The 21660-nt window shown below is 39.3% G+C and overlaps 1 protein-coding gene across 28 annotated transcripts in view; it reads right to left on the bottom strand.

Annotated features, from left to right (window-relative positions):
- The window catches only part of PDE4DIP (phosphodiesterase 4D interacting protein), a 213783-nt gene that overhangs the window by 67224 nt on the left and 124899 nt on the right, over positions 1–21660 (bottom strand). For 12 of the 28 annotated variants that reach the window (XM_059138369.1, XM_059138393.1, XM_059138389.1 and 9 more), the window contains 8 exons: positions 5375–5506; positions 4146–4265; positions 3836–3928; positions 3483–3695; positions 2473–2631; positions 1475–1588; positions 1153–1290; positions 309–488 (listed from right to left, as the gene is read on the bottom strand). In XM_059138369.1, coding sequence (XP_058994352.1) covers positions 309–488; positions 1153–1290; positions 1475–1588; positions 2473–2631; positions 3483–3695; positions 3836–3928; positions 4146–4265; positions 5375–5506 — 1149 coding nt within the window. Of the gene's footprint in view, positions 1–308; positions 489–1152; positions 1291–1474; positions 1589–2472; positions 2632–3482; positions 3696–3835; positions 3929–4145; positions 4266–5374; positions 5507–11819; positions 13378–21660 lie in introns of those variants that run through there. The other 16 variants (XM_059138366.1, XM_059138365.1, XM_059138368.1 and 13 more) reach the window with 5 other exon arrangements.

The following is a 21660-nucleotide window of genomic DNA, read 5'->3' as shown; positions in this document are numbered from 1 at the left end:
TTTTCCCCAGTATAACTTTTATAAGGCAACAGAAAATGATAAGCTGAAAAACAATAATGAGCACTATATTTCTTAGCATGGTGATGAGGTTCCTACTTCTATACTGAGAGGCTGTAGATGGCAGTTAAAACTGTGGAACCACACTGCCTGGGAGGCTTACTGGCTTTGTCACTTTCTAACTTGCCCAGGCACAGCAAGATGGTATTTAAGACTTGGGTCACTGGCACCCCCAGACCTAAAGAGTACCAATCCAGGACTGAGATAATGTAATCACTAAACCAACTGCCTTTAATTAACTAAAGTCTTGCCTCCACTTCTTTGTTCCTATCATGCAGAGATGTCTGTAACTGCTGAATGATACTTTCTTGTTCCTTCTGCCAATGGCTAAATTTGGTTTCCCTTTCTTCTTTCAGCCATTGCAGGTTTTGACAGGTGGCAGATAACTGCTCTACTTCCAGGCCTTTGGCCCTCAGGAGACTCTCCATACTCTATAGTAACAAAGGAAACAAGGATAAGTCAAAGGACCACCCCAAACTCAGCAAGATAAATAAGATACTTGATCCGCCTTCAAATTATCTTCTAAAGTATCCATTTTTTGCAAAAAGAGAAAACTTTAAATCTGATCTAGCAATGCCATACTAATCTTCGGTTTTAGAAACTCTCATCTAATTTATTTAGAGAAATAAACATAATGCGTATGAAAAATGAAGTTTTTTTGAGGAGGCAGGCTATGCTACAGAGGAAGTGAAGAACTTCTTTAAGAAGTGGCAGATGGTTAAATATATAAGCTTTATATATAAGCTTCTATAATCAAGTGTTCTGACTGTGGCTATACAAGGATATGCATATAATATTAATGAGAAAACAACAGCAAAACAGCTGTATGGGCAATGCTTACATAAAAGTATTCAGATATTGATGAGGATTAGAAATCAGAAAGTGTGCCTGGAAATCCATAATCACTGCTTCCCCCTATGAACTCCACAACATAAGTACGAACACTTCTCACTTCCTAGTCTACAATGATGAATAACTATTTTTGTTGTTTTCGTATTTTCTTTCTTATAAAGCAAATACCTTGGTTTTCAGAAAATGAGGGAAAGGGTGGATGCTTCAGGCTTAGCATCCAACCACGGCAGACTGTGCTCTTACCTGCATGGTAGCTTCATTAGAGGAGAGAATACCACGCAATCTCTCTAAGTCATGATCTCGCTCTCGCATAGCAAGATGAAGTTGACGCAGTTCTTTTTCTTTCTCTTCCAGAGTGGAGAACTTCTCATCTATAGCCCGCTGCAAGGAAAGTAAGGATCTTAGAGCTCCTTAGGATTCACTATTGTGATCACATTTACTCAATAAAAGTATAAAGGAAGGGAAGACCAACTCCAAAAAGCAGCAAATTAAGGAGACACATATTTCTGAGTACCTATGTGAAGAGAATAATCCATAGCGCCATAAACAAAATTAAAGTGCATACCTCTAGAGCAACATCTCGATCTTGTATTCGCTGTCGAAGTTTCTCAAGCAACATTTCATCTGCTTCAAAGGTTTTGTCTGACTTATCTCGATACTGCAGGAGCTCCCGAAATTCCTAATGAGACCAAAACATACTTCTCTTTATTCATTTATCCAATATTCAGTGAATTCCTACACTTTGCCAAACAATTTGTTATTCAGGATAAAAAACAAAATGTGATCACTCAAGGCAAACACTGGTTAGCAGAGATAACAGATATACAAATCGTTAACTACTGTATACATGTGTACACATGTGTGTGTATAAATATATGTACACATTATGTATATGGAGTGTATATGTCTATATAGCTAACTCCTGGGAATACAGGCTGCACTGTCTAAATCTGCCTGAAGGTGTCACTAAAGATCTCACAAAAGAGGTTATATTTGCTCTGTGAGCCTTAAGAACTAGGAGCTTCCCAAGTGAAGAGCTGGTGGGGTATTTCTAATCAGAGGAAAAAAATGTATACACAATACACATACACTGTGAAAAAACTGCATGCTCAGCAGAACGTACGGGATTCAATGGGACTGAAGCTTAGAGCAGGAGACCAATTACAGTCTTCTTCAGTATTCCATATTTTCCCTCATTCATTTATTATGTAAGTAACTGGAAACTTCTATACAGATGTCCTCATCTACTAGACTGAGAACAATGGTCACACCTCTGTCTTCCCAGCACTAGCATAGTATCTGTTTCACAGAGGTGTTCAATAACTACTTCCTGAATATTGCTTAGATCTTTTAGGTCTATATTTATTATCTCGTACACTTGCTGGTTAGCATTGTGCTTCGTGAATCGTACTTTCGATTTATTTTGAATCCTCCTGGTTCCCACCTCTCAATGCTCTACATTTAACAGGTACTCAACACAGGTGAACTAATCTGAGATCACGTGAATGGAACTTTCAGAGTTCTATGACCCCTGTTTCAGTTAAAATCATTATGTAGACTCACCTGAAGCAGCTGCTCTTTGTGACTCAGACTGTGGTTTAAGTGTTGAATGTGTTGCTCATGGGTTCTAATCTCATTGTATTTTTCAGTCTCCAGGGTATGAAGCTGTTGGCTCTTACTCTGTAATTCTCCTTGGAGCTGCTGCAAGGCTTTTCGTAATTCCTGAATTAAACAGATTCCCTTTTTCATGGTTAATAGGGAGGCCTTAAAACTTTTAAGGCATACAGAATAAAATAAATATAAAATAGCAGAAAAGTTCCATTCTTACAATTACTCTAGAAATATTATACACAAATCAAATAGGACATGGGAAATTAAGGGAACTGTGAATGATAGGAAGATGTAAACTTCATATTATATAGTTCAATACTTACTCTCTAGTTTAAAAATGATAGCTCTATATAACTACTAAGCAGAACCCTGTTCCACTGTAACCTTGGATAAGCTCAAGAATAGAGTATTTCTATCATCCACTTACATCTTAAAAAAACACAAACTGATAGCATATGCTCCAACCTAACAAGATAAAGGAACCAATTAAGAATGTTTTATATATTTTTTAAAGATGGAGCTAATTGTGCATGCCATTCCTCTGACCTTGTTTGTTGTTCCCCACTATTCTGTCTTGCTAAATTTTACCACTCTTCAAGAATAACCCCAGATAGCTCCTCCTTCATGAAGCTTTCCCTCTTCCTCAGCACCTCCTATATATTCCTGTAGGGCCAAAATATAGTTCCTTTACCTTATTTCAGTATTTACACAAAAATTCTGTTTATGTGACTGTCTCATAATAAATACAGGTAACTTCACAGGAAAGAGCTTGTGATATTGACTCTTGTTATTTCCAGAACACAGCCCAGTGTCTGGCACATGGTATGAGGGCAATATACGTAGAACTGAATTCTTCGATTAAGCCAGTGACTCAACAAAGGATTCAACACAAACCGTCCTGATAAGAAGTTATTATCAGGGCAAAGTCAGCATCTCGGACCACAAAATGACTGCCAATTTACCTGGTTATGTTTCCAAGATGCCTCTTTCTGCTGTTCTCTTTCATGGGCGGCGGCCTCTATAAATTGCACACATCGTTTGGCATCAGCCAGTTGGCGTTCTTTTTGACGCAATGCCCTCTGGAGTTTCTGTATTTCCAGCTGGCTATAGAATAAAGCACTCTGAAGATCAAGCAGAGCCACCTGTTGCTGGGCTGGGGAAGTACCCTCTGAGTTCTGAAAAAAGAGGAAAAATCATCCTCACAAGGAGGGCAAGCACCGAGCTGCTGAGAAGACCAATCAAATCAAAACCGTGACCGAACACGGCACTTTCTCAACTGCAGTCTTGCCTCCCGTCCTATGTGACCCTCACGTACATGAAGTTGTCCAAGCTGGCTTTGGTGCAGCATTTCTCGAAGCTTTGCCATCGTGTCGTTTTGACCTTCAATCACCTGGTACAACTCCTCGGTCTGAAGATGAGACAGGGAGTACCAGCCATATTAGTAAACTAAAAATAAATTCCATGATCTCACCTGTACATATTTTAGAAATACCAATTTAGATTACACTACGGTTTTTCTAGGCTCACATCTGTTAGTCTGATGATCTGTTTCTACAAAAACACAGATTACCTACTTTGATGGAACAAAAAATTTCCTCAGAGATCCCTGACTGCCCAATATTTACCTCATTTTCCCTGCTTTTCAGAGTTTCCTTGAGGCTTTGAATTGTACCATCCTGCTTCTGAGATGACTCCTGAGCAGACTTGAGTTCACAGCTCATTTCATTCAGTTTCTCTTGAAGAATCTGATTTCAGCAAAGAAAAAGTTTGTTAGGTCAACTTCTTTTAATTTCAAATGCAACCAGAAAGTCTTTCCTCAAGTCTAGGCTTCCCCACATGTAGTAACCATTAAACCTTAAATCATCCATTAAGGCAAAGTAAAAGGAAAATGAAATACTTCCTTCAATATTCAATTGCTTCAATTCTCATGTACTGCGCTTTCTCTATAATGGGCAGCTATACACTTGTCCACACGAGTCACTGTGGATTCTTTCTCTCTCTCTGGTTTTTTGGAGAGAGAGAGAGTGGGGCAGGGGGTAGTAGGGGCAGGGAGAGAATCTTAAGCAGGCTACTACCCAGAACAGAGCCCATCACGGGGCTCGATCTCATGACCTGGAGATCATGACCTCAGCTAAAATCAAGAGTTGGACATTTAACCCTTAACTCTTTGTTACAAAGGATCCCTCATCATAGGTCCTTTAAACAAAGCCCAAGGAGCTCTGCTATCTAGAACAGGATGGAACACTACAAGGGTACAACAGACCAGAAGCTCAGCATTCAAATTGCAGGCTCTGATAAAATTTTCTCCTAAGCAAATGCCTCCTTGGGCTCTAAGGAGTAAGAAGTTAAGCTAAAATCAAAAGCATAAACCTCCTGTCTTGGTGCCTTATACAGGTAAAGACCACATTCAAGTTTTAATTACAGATCTAAAAGGCACCAGAAATTCTGACCTATGCAGAGCAGGCTAAAATCTTGATGAGAGCTAAAGGAAAGAACTACACTGTTAGGGACATATGAGTGGCTCAGATGTTAAGCATCTGCCTTCAGCTCAGGTCATGATCCCAGAATCCTGGGATCCAAGTCTCTCATCAGGCTCCCTGTTCAGCAGGGAGCCTGCTTCTCCCTCTCTGGCTCCCCTGTGCATGTGTTCCTTCTCTTGCTATCTCTGTCACAAATAAATAAAATCTTAAAAAAAAAAAAAGAACTACACTTTTAATTGAAAGTATTCCTCAGAGCAATGGGAATACATAGTACCCACCTCCCAAGTCCCACTCAGAGAGGTTAACAGCCTCAGCTAGAGCCAGTCACATCCTCAGGAAGACCTGTCATCTCCAAGAGCCTGGACTGATCATACCTTGTTGGTGGCCTCTGTTTGCTGGATTTTTTCCTGGAGTTCTGCCAAGTGGGAATCAGATACAGACTGCTGAGTTATAATGGTCTCATCTGAATTCAGCTTTTGTTGTTTGAGTAACTCTTCAGTCACGGGCTAGGAAGAAGCAGTAAGACAAGTAAGTTGAGTTAAATGTAGCCAACAACATATTTTATCTTCAAATGTCTCTAGCATCTTTTGGCAGAGACTTAGAAAACCAAAGTTTTTGCATGGCTTATCAGTACAAATTCGTAAAGACAGTCCTAAGCAAATAATTCAGAGTTTAAAGAGAAAAGAGGATTGAAAAAAGAAAATGCTTTAGATAACCAAATATACACTTTATGCTATTTCTAATCAGGGAATTCAATAATTAAATCTCTACTATCCCTAAGAGCTAGAAAAAGTATAGTTCAATTATGCCTGTTCACATTATTAGAAAATGGGCAGATTTTGAACATGGACTATGCATAATAATGTTTTATCAGTACTATATTTCCTAAATTTGGTAATTATATTGTAGTTATATAAGAGATATTCTTGTTTTTAGGAAATATATGCTTATTTAGTATAAAGACTCATTAATATCTGCAGATGGTCTAGGAGTAAAGAAAATAATGTGTCTATATAGACAGTGGGAGTGGAACAGCAAATGTAGCAAAATATTTGTAACTGGTGAATCTGGATAAATGTTAGCATATGTGAATGTGGGAGTTCTTTGTATTTCTCTCATGACCTCTCTACAAATTAAAACTGATTTTGAAATAAAAAGTAAAAATAAATTAAAAACAAATTTCAAAATCCATGATGGTCTGGGAAAGAGGTATGTTTCACAGGAATATCAATTCATCAGAAAGATTCAGGAGAAAAAAACACGTATTGTTTATATAACAATGAATCAGGCTTAGATAAACCTAATGAACTGAACCTAATATTCATTATAAGTGTACTAAAATAAAACTAGAGGAATTCACTGTGACATGAAAATCCATCTTCTTTCTCCTTGACCCTTCCTACTCACCCCGACACCTACTCCAGTTAGGAAAAATTTAAATCCATTAGGAAGAAGAAAAGGGCAACTACTGTTCATTTTCCCTTTCCTTCACACTTCCAAACCCTTAACACCACCTTCTCGACAGTGGGGTTAGAGCTTACCTTAAATCCCTTCCTTCCAGCAACTAACTGAAAGTACAGATTTCAGGGGAAAAAAAAAAGTTTTTTACTCTTCCAATGCTATTTATCAATTTTTTAAAACATCTTAAGTATCATAATATTCAAAGCACTGTGGGAGCTGGGAGTGAGGAACAATATAATAAAGGAATAAGGAAATACATAAAATACCAGATAGTGACACACCCTATGTTGTAAAACTGAGAAGCATTATAGCGTAGTAAAGTTACTCTAAGTTGGTTGACCAGTTAGTTACTTTAAACTGGTTAAATGGAGACCTGCAGGAAAGAAAGCCAATCCTGCAGAACAATCTAGGCAGAAGGAACAGCTAATGAAAAAGGTTTACAGTGGCTATGAGCCTGGGACAGAAAGGTCTATGTGGTTAGAATAGCACTTTCCCATAGAAATACAATGTGAGCCATGTATGTAATTTAAAATTTTGTAGTAACTTCATTGACTAAAGTAAAAAATAAATAGATGAACTCAATTTCAATAAAATATTCTATCTGAACCAATGTATTATATTCAAAGAATATAATAAGACAGGTAGTCAATATAAAAATTACCAACAAAGTATTTTACTTTCTTTCATACTCAATCTCTGAAACTCATGTCCTTTATACACAGCATATCTCAATTCAAACTAGCCACATCTCAAGGGCTCAATAGCCCTGTGCGGCTGGTGGCTACCTTGCTGGCTAGCTCAGGGCTAAGGCAGACTAAGCACAGGGGAGAGGAAGCCAGGGGCTAGGCCAAACAGAGCTTCTACAGTGGGGTTAATGAAGCTGGAATTCATTCTCACTGAAATTCGAAAAGGAATGCAGTTGTATTTATATTTTTAAAAGGTCCTATAGCTGTGGTGATTGGACTGGGGAAAGCCAGTAGGAACAGGGAGACCACACAGGCGACTGCTTCAGCAGCATAAGTGAAAGAGAATAGTGGCTGGGATGATAGTGGTAGGAATGGAGTGGAAGAGAAATAGATCTATTTGGATATTTGTTGTTGTGGGTGTTACAGGGAATCTTGCCCTGAAGCACTGTGAATTATGTCACACCGTGGGAGCGGTAACTTTATGAACAGATATTCAAAACAATTGTAACTGATAAATAATTTTATCCTTCATTTAATGATAAAACACTCTACAAAACTCTGTTTCTCAGTTCCTCAATGTAAAACACCTTCCCAGTGATGTCTATTATAAATATTTTTCAAATTTAAACCATAACAAGCAGAATTCAAGAAAATAGCTGCAGGTTTAAAATGGCAGGGAATAAATATTCACTTTATTTTTTTAAAGATTTTATTTCTGTATGTATTTGAGAGAGAGAGGGCACAGAGGTAGAGTGGGAGGGAGAAGGAGACACCCCACCAAACACAGAGCCCAATGTAGGGTTCAATTCCAGGACTCCAAGACCATGACCTGAGCTGAAGGCAGACACCCAACCTACTGAGCCACCCAGGCTCCCCTATTCACTTTAAATCAAAGAATCTCAGAGCTGTGAAGGAAACTTTATAAACTAACCATCTGGAATAATCCCGTCATACTTTGGAAGAAACGGAGACTTAGAGAGAATAAGGAAGTTCCCAAACTACACAGGAAATCAGGAAAAGGGTCCTGTTAAACCAGATGCACTAAAGCTGGGAATGTGTAGTATTCAATCTTTCAATCTCCATATAAACCCATTGCCTACCATAATGCCTGGAATATTGTAGGGACCAAAAGTTTCTGTTTAATAAGAGAACAAGAATAAAAACGGGCCTATCTCCTAATGTCCAGTCTATAATGCTCTAATCCTTCAGTGGCTCTTTAGAAATAAGACCAGATAGATATTTAACAAGGACATTTTAACAGCAACTTTAAACCCAAAAATTGCCACAGAATAGTACGTGATGAATCTGATTTAATCTGAACCCATCTTGACATTAATAATCACAGGAAACCTCTAATTCGGTAAATGTGATGTACTGACCTAAAGGCTGGAAGATGTTTACTCTGTCTTTATTTATAACACTTAATTATTGAACATCTCAGAAAAATGTCCTTTCAGATAGCAGTCTGCCAAAAGACCACTTAACAAAGTTCCCTGAGTTAATAGCTCAGAGTGAATTCTTGAGAAGTATCAAGTACATAAACCAATCATCTCTAAGACAATTTTATAAAACCTGAAATCAGTAATACGCAATTTAGCCAAATCAGTGCTAATTTCCAGACTACAGGTTAATAAAATCATGTTACAATACTAATGTAATTTTAAATTAGACTCTCTGACTCTTTTAGGACAAAAAGCTTTCCAGCATCAGAAAGGAGAATTGCTTCCAGGCCTGATACTGCATAAGATGAGACCTTTAGGCTAAAAAGGCAGTTATTTAGATCTTCTGTATTAACAGCATTTTCCTTGGCACTTCTTAGTCCTCACAAGAGGACTTGTCTTAGATCTGGAACTGCTGTGGTTTTCTATCCTATTGTTTTAAAAATGGGAAATACAAAAGAGTTATCAACTAGCATAAAATTAAAGGCCTAATCTTTGAGCGGCACCTAATGCCTACACCTTCCAAAGGGCCTATCTAGATTAAGTAGCTAAACTATGAGAGGAATAAATTTCCCATAGCTACACAGGGCCAGACCCTAGTGCTGCAAGGCTCAGAGCAAAAATCTGCTCTGTGAATTTAGATGGAATAGAAAATTGCACATGAGCCAGAGCTGAATTGATGTTTACTAATCGAACACACCCCTGCTATCACTTTTCTAGTTCAGGGCCACACAATAAAGAAGTAAATTACCAGCTAGAATAAGGCTTCAATAGCTTTCTTTAGATATTTAAACTACCTTGGGTTTTCAAGCATAAATTCTGCAGAAGGCAAATAAGTCAATTTGCATAATTCCAGAAAATCAGTAAGCAGGAATACTGCATTGTTGTTGTTTTTCTTTAATATGAGAAAGAAATGCAGCAATCAGAAGGAACTCTGATGATGATATTTAATAGTGTATAGAATGGGTATGTGGAGGAATAGACAAAGGAATCAAAATGACCTTCCAGAATAATCTTCCTCTTTAGGATGGGAGCTTTTCTTTGTTTTTGTAGCAGAACTTAAAGAAAGAAAAAAATTTTTCTTTCATGGTTTTATTCTTTCTATAAACTAAAAACAGAAATACTTAAATTAATTTACATTTATTTCTACTCTTTTCACCTTTGTTCAGAGAAATAGACAAAAACCAGTCTGCCTTTGTCCCAGTTGGCTGGGGTTCAGACATACAGCACAACAGGCGTTAAGGAGCTTAAAAGTCAACTAGACATAAAACAACAGATCAGGGGCCCCCAATACAAATTTTATTTCCAAACACTCTGAGTCTAATTTAATTTATTTATCCCCCACATCCTTAATTATTGAAGAAAATGGCATAGCAATTAAATGCCATTATTCATATTCTCAATGCTCTGTTTTCATTACTCTACAAACAGTAAAAAGAATGTAAGCCAAGTGACAGCAGAAAGATCACACACTAAAGTTGTAAAGGTCTATTTTTTTCCAGTGTCCAAATGTAATGAAGCAAAGGGACTTGACCTAAAGGCAGAGTTATTATAGTTTCAATGTGCTCATTAGGATGGCAATTTTCTTCACTGATTCCCTCAAGAATCTCCTTGGAATCCTTAGGTTGCAGAAAGAAGGTTCTTTATTTAAAATAAGTATTATTTAATTCAATATATATCAGGAAATGTGATTTCATATACAGAATAAAAAAGTTTTGGCTAAGAATGGTTAAGAATCTTTGGCTCTTTCTGAGTCATTTAAATCATGAGCTTTCCTTACCTCTAAATTGAAACCCTGCGTGAGACGGTATTTAAAATCCTTCCCAGTCCTCAAACTTGTTGAATCCAGGCACCAAATGATAGTATTTTTAATTAAGTGTGGAGAAAAACAAAAACAAAAACAAACTCTTGTTTTGACTGCAATTTCCTAATTTTCTTTACCTTTTTACAATATTGTCCATATTGGGGCGGGGGGGGGGGCGCTTATCTGCCATCTACACTGTCCAGACTATCTATAGATCCTAATATGAAAACACCATGTTTAATTTGTGACATCTATGTCTGGTTGCAGAAATACCATTAAGACTCAAATTCAACTGTGATGCTCCACTGAAAGAAAAGGAAGCAAAAGAAAAGACCTATGGAGCATTAGACCTTCTAAACATTCTATTCAAATGAAAACACATTTTAAACTTTTTGTTATTTCTCCTTTTTCTTAACACTTCAAATGTGTTTCTGACAACTTTATGTAAATTTAAAACTATTTCTCCAACCTTTCTGCTAAATTCTAATAATCTGTATCAAGTAGAAGATGCCAGATGTTTCACAAAGTTAATTGAACTCAGCACTCACTGTTGCTGCAGAAACAAAATAGCATCTGTCAGGTTCCTGTATGTAGCTGAATTTAAAAGGTTGGTATGAAATCAACTGGGCAGAAATGAATAGCTCAAATTAAGATTAACTGCCATCTTCTAGTCACTAAGAAATTCAAGAGTATAATGGATGAAACTCCTATCACCCAATAACAGAGACAACCTTTCTTAATATCAAACATCCTCTTAACAGAGCTCTGTAGGCAAACTGGCTGTGAACAGTTTTTGTCTTAGTGTTTAAAATGATGACACTTGAATTCCCAGTTTCTTTTATGAACAAGTCATCATTAGTCCTCAAATGACTTACTACAATATTGATTGCTCAGATAGTACAATACTTTGATAACTAGGTTTTCCCCAAACCTCTGCCCTATGCCCTAATCATTTGGAGACACACCTTTGGGATGAAAACACATGATGCTCTAGGGAGAACTAACTAGAGAACTACCTCACGGAATGTGAGAAAACATCTGCAAATCTAAAAATGAAAACAAAGCAAAAAAAGGAGGTGGGGGACAAAAGAGGAGGTAAGAGGAAAGAGTTCTAGTGCCAGATACAAGATTAAATGTTTTCTAATAGGGTAAAAGTCAATTAAAAATCTCTTCTTGCCTAAAAAATTCTGTTGTTTTGGTCATTAGCAGGAAGGCCAATAGATAATGTTACAAGAAGGGCTGTGAAAAGTCAGTTATTTGTGAATCACGTTTACTAAAATGAGACACAAGCAGAGGTGCAGGAAAAATGGGCTCAACGATATTAGTTTTCTCAGGTATAGAATTTTAACTTTGACCTACACAGAAATCATGTGAAGCCTGCAGCCAGCTAACTATAATCAGAAAGACACTATGTAGCCATTTTGTATACCTGGACCCGAAGTGGCAAATAATCTTCACAGAGATCATCCCACAGCTCCTGGAGGTCTGAAAGCTCCAAGGGATAACTCACAGGTGACTTGTAAAGGGGTTTCAAAGACCGGTTAAGGAAACCGGAACTAACTCCATCTGTCATGATATGGCCAGGCCTGCTTCCAGGTGGGCTGGATTTCACTGGAATAGGAAGCCTGCTCCCTCGGGGACTCTGGATAGGCTTATAATCAAGACCTTTAATCACATTAAGAGCTAGCTCCAGCTTGTGGTTACACATAGGCTGTGGAGTCTGGTCATCTGAACAACAGTCACACTTTGCAAGTTCCTTCGCACTTCTCTCCGTTTCCTCATCCTTTTGTTGTGGAGGACTAGCCTGGACACTTGCATCCAAAGATTCCACAGAGGATCCCGGTGTCCCTTCCTCCATGCTTTCTCCATCTGGGGGTACCTTTGTACTTGGTAAATCCGGTGGCCCGACCTCAGACAATGCCGGTTCTTCGGTGCAAATGCTGGTGGACCACCTAGAAGAAGGACCACACGAGATACTTCTGGCCACCTTTCGAGGCACCTTACAAATGGCTTCATAGTCAGAATCAGCAACCCGCAAGGCTGCACAACCACGGCATCTCCTGGGTCGGTTTCCAGGACCTTCCGAAGCATGACAGCTGTGTAGCTCCTGAATCTGATCCTCATTTTCTACCCAACACTCAAACCCTGAATAGGCGAAGTCTTCCTGGAGCAGTGCAGAGTACCGTACATCGGGTAAGCCGGAAATGTCAACCGTCCCATTCCCCGCCTTGGTTTCCGTGCCAGAGTCATCGTTATTCTTACGATACATGCTAGCAATGCAGAACTTGAGGCGGTCCTTCTCCAGCAGCAGCTTTTGCAAACGCTCGATAGAAAGAGCTTCGATCCGGGCAATAACGGTATCGAACCTATAGATCCGATCAAGCATGAAAGCACACTTGCTGCAAGCAAATTCCGCTTTGCCATCGCGGGCGACATCCTTGCCCAGGACGTGCGAAAGCAGAACCTGGAGGTTGAGCTTGGATGCCGTGTGGAAGATCCAGCGCCGCTGGTTTCCACACAGCTCCCGGGCACAGATCCTGCAAATCTCCTTCATCTTCTCCCCTAGCGATTGCCGAGCTTCCCTGAGGCGGCTGCTGCTTGGTGTTCAGTCACTGGCTCTTGGCTGCGCTCCGTCTCCCGCCTCGGAGGCCTCCGGCCAGCATGGCAGAGTCCGGTGGGTCCCCACTCTGCCGGGGCTCACCTCCGCCACCCGCGAGCTGGTTCTGGGTACCAGAGTGGGCAGCCCCGCCCCTCGGGAAGGGGGCGGGAATAGAAACGCCTTAGGGGGACGCTGAGTGACAGCAGCGCAGGCCACGCTCGCAACCTGCCATGTCCTCTCCAGCTGTCTCTCCCACTAGCCGCCGCGTCCCCAACGTCCTCCCTTTTAGCAGGCTGAGTTCGCGGTACACTATCAGCAGCCCGCGGCTGACGCAAAGACTCGGAGATCGAGGATCAGATTTCAAGATGGCGCCAGCGGCTCGGCGCCTGCGGCCAGCGGCGCGTTCCTCTGGGAGCTGTAGTCCAGTGGGCCGCTCCCCGCTTTGCGCATGCGCGGTGGCGAGTGCCCGCCCGCTCGCCCTAAAACGAGTAGCCGCTCCTGGCAGTGGACTCGAGACCCGGCCCCCTGTGGGTACCGGCGGACAGCATGACGAGCGCTGGCCACCGCCAGACTGCTTTCATCTGCTAAGATTTCACTCGACGAACGCACCAGTTCCCTCGTGGTTCCTCCCGCCCGCCCTAACGGGATGACCCAAGGATCTGCGTGGGGAGGAGAAAGTTGAATCCCCTCCCCGTCTCTCCACGGTAGTGCCACGTACTCTGGATGGAGCAACTTGGCAGCGCCACTAGGTACCGCTGCGCGCCGCCTCCCTCCCGCCTGCAGCCCCACCTCTTCTCCCTACCCAGGCCGGTGCCGGGACTAAAAGGCCCTGGGGCTGTACTGCAGCTGCGGGCGGGTAAGCCGGGTTAATAAATCAGAGGTGGTGGTACCGCGGGTTTTAGAAGGGTGCTTCAAACCTCTCCCTCGACAACTGGGATTATCTAGAGGACAAGTTTTTCTCTTCCTTGCAGTGTTGGGGTGGGCGTGCGTTCAGCAATTTCTAGACGATTAATCAAGAGAGGACACAAACCAGTCACCTGAGAAAGAGTATGGCAAATACCACGAGGTTGCCGCAAGTTGACCAGTATTTTTAAAATAAGAGAAAATGGGCTTTTTCAAGAATGTAAACACCTGAGAGTAGATTACCATCACCAAATTCTCTTTCAGGTTCAGGTGGATTGCAGTCCCTATTTTGGGGGTGGGAGAGTACACAAACTTTAGAACAAAAGACCTAGCTTCTTTGAGCAAGAGTAGAGGGTCGGGGATATTGATGTCTGCAGAACTAGGCCTGGACATTTCAGTGACTTCAGTTAGTACCCTGTCTTATTCAACAATATACAGTTGTCACCCCGCCGCTAGGTATAGAACTTGGAATGCACACAAACTGGGGGGAAGCAGGAGCTCTGAGTAGGAGGAATCCAGGTGCCAACTTCGATTTATAATAAAGAATTCCCTTCTTGGCTTGAGTGGCATGCAGACACGGGACTGGAAGAAAAAGAGCCCCAGCAATACCTGGAGTCTCCCAGAGCAGGACATTTCCTGGTTACAAAAATGTTAAATTTTACTGGCTTGTCCTTGGGAGAGGTTAAGGCCAGTAACAGTCTTAAGTATCTGAACCTCACCTCTGGGACAGAGCCCATACTCCTCTAAGCAGGAAGACATTAAAATGCCTTCAGTAAGAATTCAGAATAAACCAAAAAATTCCTAGGGAGAATTAAATGATTTAGAAGTGTTTTAACAGTGTTTGGCTCACTGAATAATAGCTTATACTGTTATTTCAATATTATAATGGGAATATTTTAAAATAATATTAAAACATTTTTTTTAAAGATTTTATTTATTTGACACAGAGAGATCACAAGCAGGCAGAGAGAGAGAAACAGGCTCCCCCCTGCCAAGCAGAGAGCCCAACGCGGGATTCTATCACAGGACCCCGAGATCACTACCTGAGTGGAAGGCAGAGGCTTAACCCACTGAGCCACCCAGGCGCCCCAGATAATATTAAAACTTTATGGAGCTCTACACACTTAAGACTGTATTGTTCTCTTATTTAATCACCAAAACAAAATCTTGGTAGCTCCAATGTGAGAGAAGAACAGTCCTTTGATCTTTGGGTTTGGGAGGCTACAGAACTTTACATATGTTATTTCACCTAAATATGCATGTTCTTGCAGTGAAACCAACAATGTAAAATTAGACTTCCAAGTAAAACTCATTACAGCTCCATTTTTGCCTGCCTCTAGGTATATGAACTTCAAAGTCAAAAGAAAGTAAACAATCATCTTTGAAATCTGTAGTGATCTATAGAGAGGCAAGGAGTTTCTGGACTCACCTACCAACAGACTGCCTGTCAGGACTATACCCTGCTGTACCCCGTCTGAAGTATAGTATAAAGTTTAGTATAAAGAGCTAAAAGAACTCAAAGTTCCAGAAAAGTGAAAATTAAGACATTAATCAAGTCCTCATCCTCAACTATCAATGCAAGCCACATTTTCTTGCTGGGGAAAAGGCTAATGAAAAAAGTGCTTTTCAGGAGCAAATTAAATAATACTTTGTAGTATTCTCTATTCCTGATTAAGATTTTGCATCTAATTAATAGTCTCTAAACTTTAATGACAGTATATAGGTAGCTTGGTGTAGAAGTGCAAATCCGTAAAAATGGAGAAAAGGTAGTTTATCATTGAAGAATAGGTTTGCTAGATATAAGTAAAGATCAATATACAGATAGAACTACACGTATCTGGGCTTCCAAGAACTGATAGGAATAAATCACTCAACAATCAAAGAAAATTTGAAGATAGCACTCTATTCACTCCTAGGAAATATATTTAAAAAACATTATTTTGAAGTAGATAGTAAACTATTATAGTACTAGAACTGGTCCTAATACGATTATTTGGTATTATAGAATTTCATTCCAACTAACTGTCATCCCAACTAAAAGACCACTGGTGTATAGACAACAAAACTGGAACATAAAAATTAAAAAATAAAACTTTAACGTTTAAAGTTTAGAGAGTATTAATTAGACGCAAAATCTTAATAAGGAATAGAGAATACTACAAAGTATTATTTAATTTGCTCCTGAAAAACACTTTGTTTTAACACCTGAATGGCTCAGTTGGTTAAGTATCTGACTGGCTCAGGTCATGATCTCAGGGTCCTGAGATTGAGCCATACTTGGTTCCCTGCTCAGTGGGGAGCCTGCTTCCCCCTCTCTCCCTCTGCCCCCTCCCCTGCTCTTACACACACTGTCTTTCCCTAAAATAAATAAATAAAACTTTTGGAAAAAAAAAAAAAAACCACCTTAGAAAAATCAGGTGATAATGAATTCAGAACTTCATGGTCCTTATCAATATCACCTTGGTCAAGATTTTGTATTTGGGGTGCCTGGGTGGCTCAGTGGGTTAAGCCTCTGCCTTCGGCTCAGGCCTTCTGGGATCGAGTCCCACATCGGGCTCTCTGCTCAGCGGGGAGCCTGCTTCCTCCTCTCTTTCTCTCTCTGCCTGCTTGTGATCTCTCTCTGTCAAATAAATAAATAAATTCTTTAAAAAAAAAAAAAAAAGATATTTTGTATTTAGTTAATACTGGCTACCTATGGGGAGGGGAGTAAAATTGGGGGTTGAATAGAAACATTTACCCTTTTTTATATACCATATGTCATCTGAATTTTGGGAAATAGATGTGTATTCATGTATCTTAATTTATTTTTAAAAATTAGAAAATATTCAATAATTAAAACTAAGACTTGTGTGGCACCTGGGTGGCTCAGTGGGTTAAGGCATCTGCCTCCGGCTCAGGTCATGATCTCAGGGTCCTGGGATCAAGCCCCGCATCGGGCTCTCTGCTTGGCAGGGAGCCTGCTTACTTTCCTCTCTCTCTGCCTGCCTCTCTGCCTACTTGTGATCTCTATCAAATAAATAAATAAACTCTTAAAAAAAAAAACGCAAAACGAAGACTTGTGCCTATTTAACACACTAATCAAAGTGGTAACATTTGAACCTAAAATGGAATATATATGATAACTACATGTGTTATATATGTGGACAACTTATATAAACAGATTCAGAGGGGATATACAAGTTAGTAAATAGTGATTATGTCTGGGGAGTGGAATTATGAATACTTATTTTCTTCTTCATTTATGTTCTATAATTTTCTACACTAAGCATGAATTGCTTTTGTGATAAGATAAAAATTGCTGCTAAGAAATAGGTAAAATAAACACATTTTGATATATTTGTACAATACTAATTGGCAGTAAAAAAAAAAAAAACAAAAAAACAAACAAGCAAAACTGACACCCACAACATGAATGAATCCCAAAAGCATGTTAAGTGAAATAAGCTGTACACAAGTCCGTACATTCTGTGTGATTCCTTCTAATTTATGTTTAACAACAAGAAAAATTGAATCCATGGTGACAGAAGTACAGAAAATGGTTATGAGAGATGAGATAGTATAAGAATTGATTGCAGAGGAACACAAAGGAATTTTCTGGGGTGATGAAAACGTTCTATGTATTGTTTTGAGTGATGGGTATATGGATGTGTACAGTTCTCAAAGTTCATTGAACTGAATGCTTAGATCTGTAGATTTTATGTTAGAATAGTTCAATAAAGAGTAACAAAGAGGAAATAAATATAAACTATGTATTACCCCAAAACTTTTAATCTGAGAGGTTTTTTTGTGCGGGCAGGTAGGAAGTAACCCCCACTTTATTGTAAGAATAGCTTTGAAAATTGGAAAGATAAAATATGGCCTAGAAAAAGTTCTGTAAAATTCCCGACTGCAAATTCAAAACTTTTTATTTCCTAACCATAGGAGCTTTGAAAAACATTTTTTTTAAAATTTTATTTATTTATTTGACAGACAGAGATCACAAGTAGGCAGAGAGACAGGCTGAGACAGAGAGAGGAAGCAGGCTCCCCACCGAGCAGAGAGCCCGATGCATTGCGGGGCTCTATCCCAGGACCCTGAGATCATGACCTGAGCCGAAGGCAAAGGCTTTAACCCACTGAGCCACCCAGGTGCCCCTGAAAAACATTTTATATGCATATGCACACCACACATACATGATTGAAGCAAGGCATGCTGATAAAGTAAGACTTGGGGCTTCTGAGATGATTTAGAATAGGATAATTACTTCTAAGACTTACCAAAGTTACATATTAAAGGAAAATTGGGACTAAGAACAGATTTCATATTATGATAAGCTGTTATGAATTAAATTGTTAATTTTATATATCAGCAGTTTGCCCTCAAAATGTATTGATAAACCCATTCACAGCACTTATTAGCTATATGTGCTAGTTAAATCATTTATATCTGGCCCTTAATTTTCTCATCTACAAAGTAAACATGTTGAATTTAAAAAGTAGTTTTCAACCTTTGCCAGGCATCAGAATCCCCGGGAGGGCTTGATAAAACAGATTGCTGGGACCTACCTCCTGGAGTTTCTGATTCAGGTCCTCTGGGGTGGAGCCCAAGAATTTGCATTCCTAACAAATTCCTAGATCCTGCTGATGCTGCTGTCTGGGCAATCACACTTCGAAAACCATTGAATAAGAGCTGTCCTAAATTATATTCTGAAAAATCTCAGTCAAAAGATTAAAGATTAAAAGTACTGCAGATAAATAGAAAAACCCTTCAGTGAAGAACTACTTACAGATTGTTGAATTTAGAGAACTATATTCTCATTTGAATCAAAATTCCTAAGTAGTGTTATGTTAAAGACATTTTGCACTATCTCTATTTTGACCTCTAGATTTTGGGGCCTGGGAAGTATCTCTTAGAACCAAAGCCACTTTTGTAACCACTATCTTGTAGTGCTCCTAAAACCTAATTCCTGGCTGGCAAGGCGTTTCCAAGAGAATTAGAGATGGAAAATCCCCACGTCCCAAACAGTTGTGTTAGGTTTCACTGCCCTAGTTATGACATTGGAAATAGCTGTTCTAATTACTTAAAACTATGCCAAAAAAGAAAAAAAAAAAAAAAAAGAGTGATTTTGGCAGAGAAGCTAAAACAGATGAGGAAATGCAAGAATATCAAAGTAAAGCCAGTTAGGCTTCATGGAAACACAAGCATGTGCATGACTCCCCTGTGATGGCTGGAAATTTTTAAGAAGCCAGAAGCAATCATGCTTTGCATTAATTAATAACACAGCTGCAGATTGCCATGTGATGACCACATCAGCAGAATCCATCTTAAAATAGTAAAGAGTCTTTCAAGTAAAGTTATTAAATACCAGTAGCTGCTTAAGTGAATTTTATACTTTTTTTTTTTTTTAAGATTTATTTATTTCAGAGAGAGAGGGAGTGGGGTAAGGAGCAGAGAGAAAGGGAGACAAACAGACTCCCCCACTGAATGGGAATCCATGACCCAATCCACCCCAGGACCCAAGATCATGACCTGAGCGGAAAGCCAGACTCCAAAGCTCAACTGACTGAGCCACCCAGGCACCCCAAGTGAATTTTAAAGCACACGTTAAGTCAGTCAACCAAGGAGCAAGAATTTGCATGAATTCAGTGTGTCATTTCTCTGTCTTTAGTGAACTTTTAGTTTAGTTGAAGGGAGAAAATATGCATGCTAAAATTAGTGCAATTGATTGGTAAGTGAAATGGTACTGATGAAGTCAGCATGAGTGCAGAAAAAATTGAGAAATAGTTGAAAGGGCAAGAGTGACACTTGAGATGGGTCTTAGGATGATGGAAACAAAGAAAGGGACTCCATTAAAAGAAAAAGGCATCATCAATAGTCTTAGAAGTGGGTTAGATACAGTGCTAGCCTGTAGGTAAAGGCAGATGTTGGGGATTTTGAGGAGCATCTAAATGGCCTGGTTCATCCTACTTTATAAAACTTATCCTCTATAATTGCTCATTCAGAGAATACATACGGAGAGCCAACTGTAAGCCAGATGCTATGCTGTGGTGCTATGGAAGTTTTGGCAACTAGAATTTAATGTTCAGAAAAGACAAAAGATTTTGGACTTAATGTTATGAACTTGAACAAAGAATGGCATGGTGAAAACTTCACCTTGGAAAGATTAGCCAGAGAACAGGATGAACTGGAATTTCAGGGCAAGATTTTGGAATGGTTATAAGAAGACCTGCTAAAAAGCCATTGTAGTTATTCATCTGTGGGGTAATAAAAAAAAAAGTCTGTGGGAATGCAAGTTGGTGCAGCCACTCTAGAAAACAATATGGAGATTCCTCAATAAGCTGAAAATAGAGCTACCCTGTGACCCAGCAATTGCACTATTGGGTATTTACCCCAAAGATACAAATGTAATGATCTGAAGAGGCAACTGCACCCCAATGTTCATAGCAGCAATGTCCACAATAGCCAAACTATGGAAAGAGTCCAGATGTCCATCAATAGATGAATGGGTAAATATATATAAAATATACATATATATATATATACACACACACATATATACACACAATGGAATATTCTGCAGCTATCAAAAAATGAACTCTTGCCATTTGCAATGATGTGGATGGAACTAGAGGGTATTACACTAAGCGAAATAAGTCAGAGAAAGACAATATATGATCTCACTAATATGTGGAATTTAAGAAATAATGCAGAGGATCATAGAAGAAGAGAGGAAAAAATGAAATAAGATGAAACCAGAGAGGGAGACAAACCATAAGAAACTCTTAATCAAAGGGAACAAACTGAGGGTTGCTGAAGGGTGGGGGTATAGGGATGAGGTAACTGGGTGATGGACATTGGGGAAGGTATGTGTTGTAATGACCACTGGGTATTATATAAGACTGACGAATCACCTGTACCCCTGAAACAAATAATACACTATATGTTAAATATTTGAATTTAAGTTAAAAATAAATTAGTCTGGTGTATAAATAGAAAGTGGTAAATGTGAGAATTATTTTGAAGGAATGAACAGCAGGACTTGACGACCTATAGAGGATGAAGGAAAAGGATTAAAGATGAAGATTAGGTTTTTGGTCTCAAAGACTGGTAGAAAACATGATCTAAATGAGCAGAAATGTGAGAGTTGAGTCCATCTACAAAAAGATAATGAAAAATTTGATCAGGAACATGATGAGTCTAGGTGACTGAGAAAACTAAGTGGAAAAAAAAACAAGTGAGGCTCTTCTACAGTCAAAGCACAGGTGAGATGGGGACAGAGTTTCAAGAATGAGAGAGACAGTTAACATTTGTCAAAAGCTAGGGAGAGATTAGCAGGAAAGAGAAGGTCAGGCATATCACTTTCTGTAACTGTAACTTGTACACTTGTGACTTGTAAATTTCAGAGTTGTTACCTTTAACTCCTCAGAATCCTTCCCTATCAAGTTAAACACTAAATTTGGGATTTTTTTCTCTGAACATCTCTAGCATGTTCAGAAATGTTGCTTCACATTTTCACTACATTTTCTATTTCAGGCTCTTGAAACCTAAAACCTGAACCATGTCACTAGGCTTAGAAGCTTACCCTCTAATCATCCTCCATACTATTTCCAGAATATTTATAGTAAAGATTCATCATTATCCACTATAGGATGAAGTCCAAAACTTCATCAGCATGGCATTTCAATCTCTCTACAGAAAGATCCTAATCTACTTTTCAACTGCATCTCATCTTTCAACTACATACTCCTTCCCTAATCCTATGGCGTGATGACAGGATATTAAACTGCTT

This window comes from Mustela lutreola, chromosome 10 (genome assembly GCF_030435805.1).
Source record: "Mustela lutreola isolate mMusLut2 chromosome 10, mMusLut2.pri, whole genome shotgun sequence".
Lineage (NCBI taxonomy): Eukaryota > Metazoa > Chordata > Mammalia > Carnivora > Mustelidae > Mustela > Mustela lutreola.
Note: the sequence above shows the minus strand (reverse complement) of the source record. Positions and strands in the feature narration are given on the sequence as shown.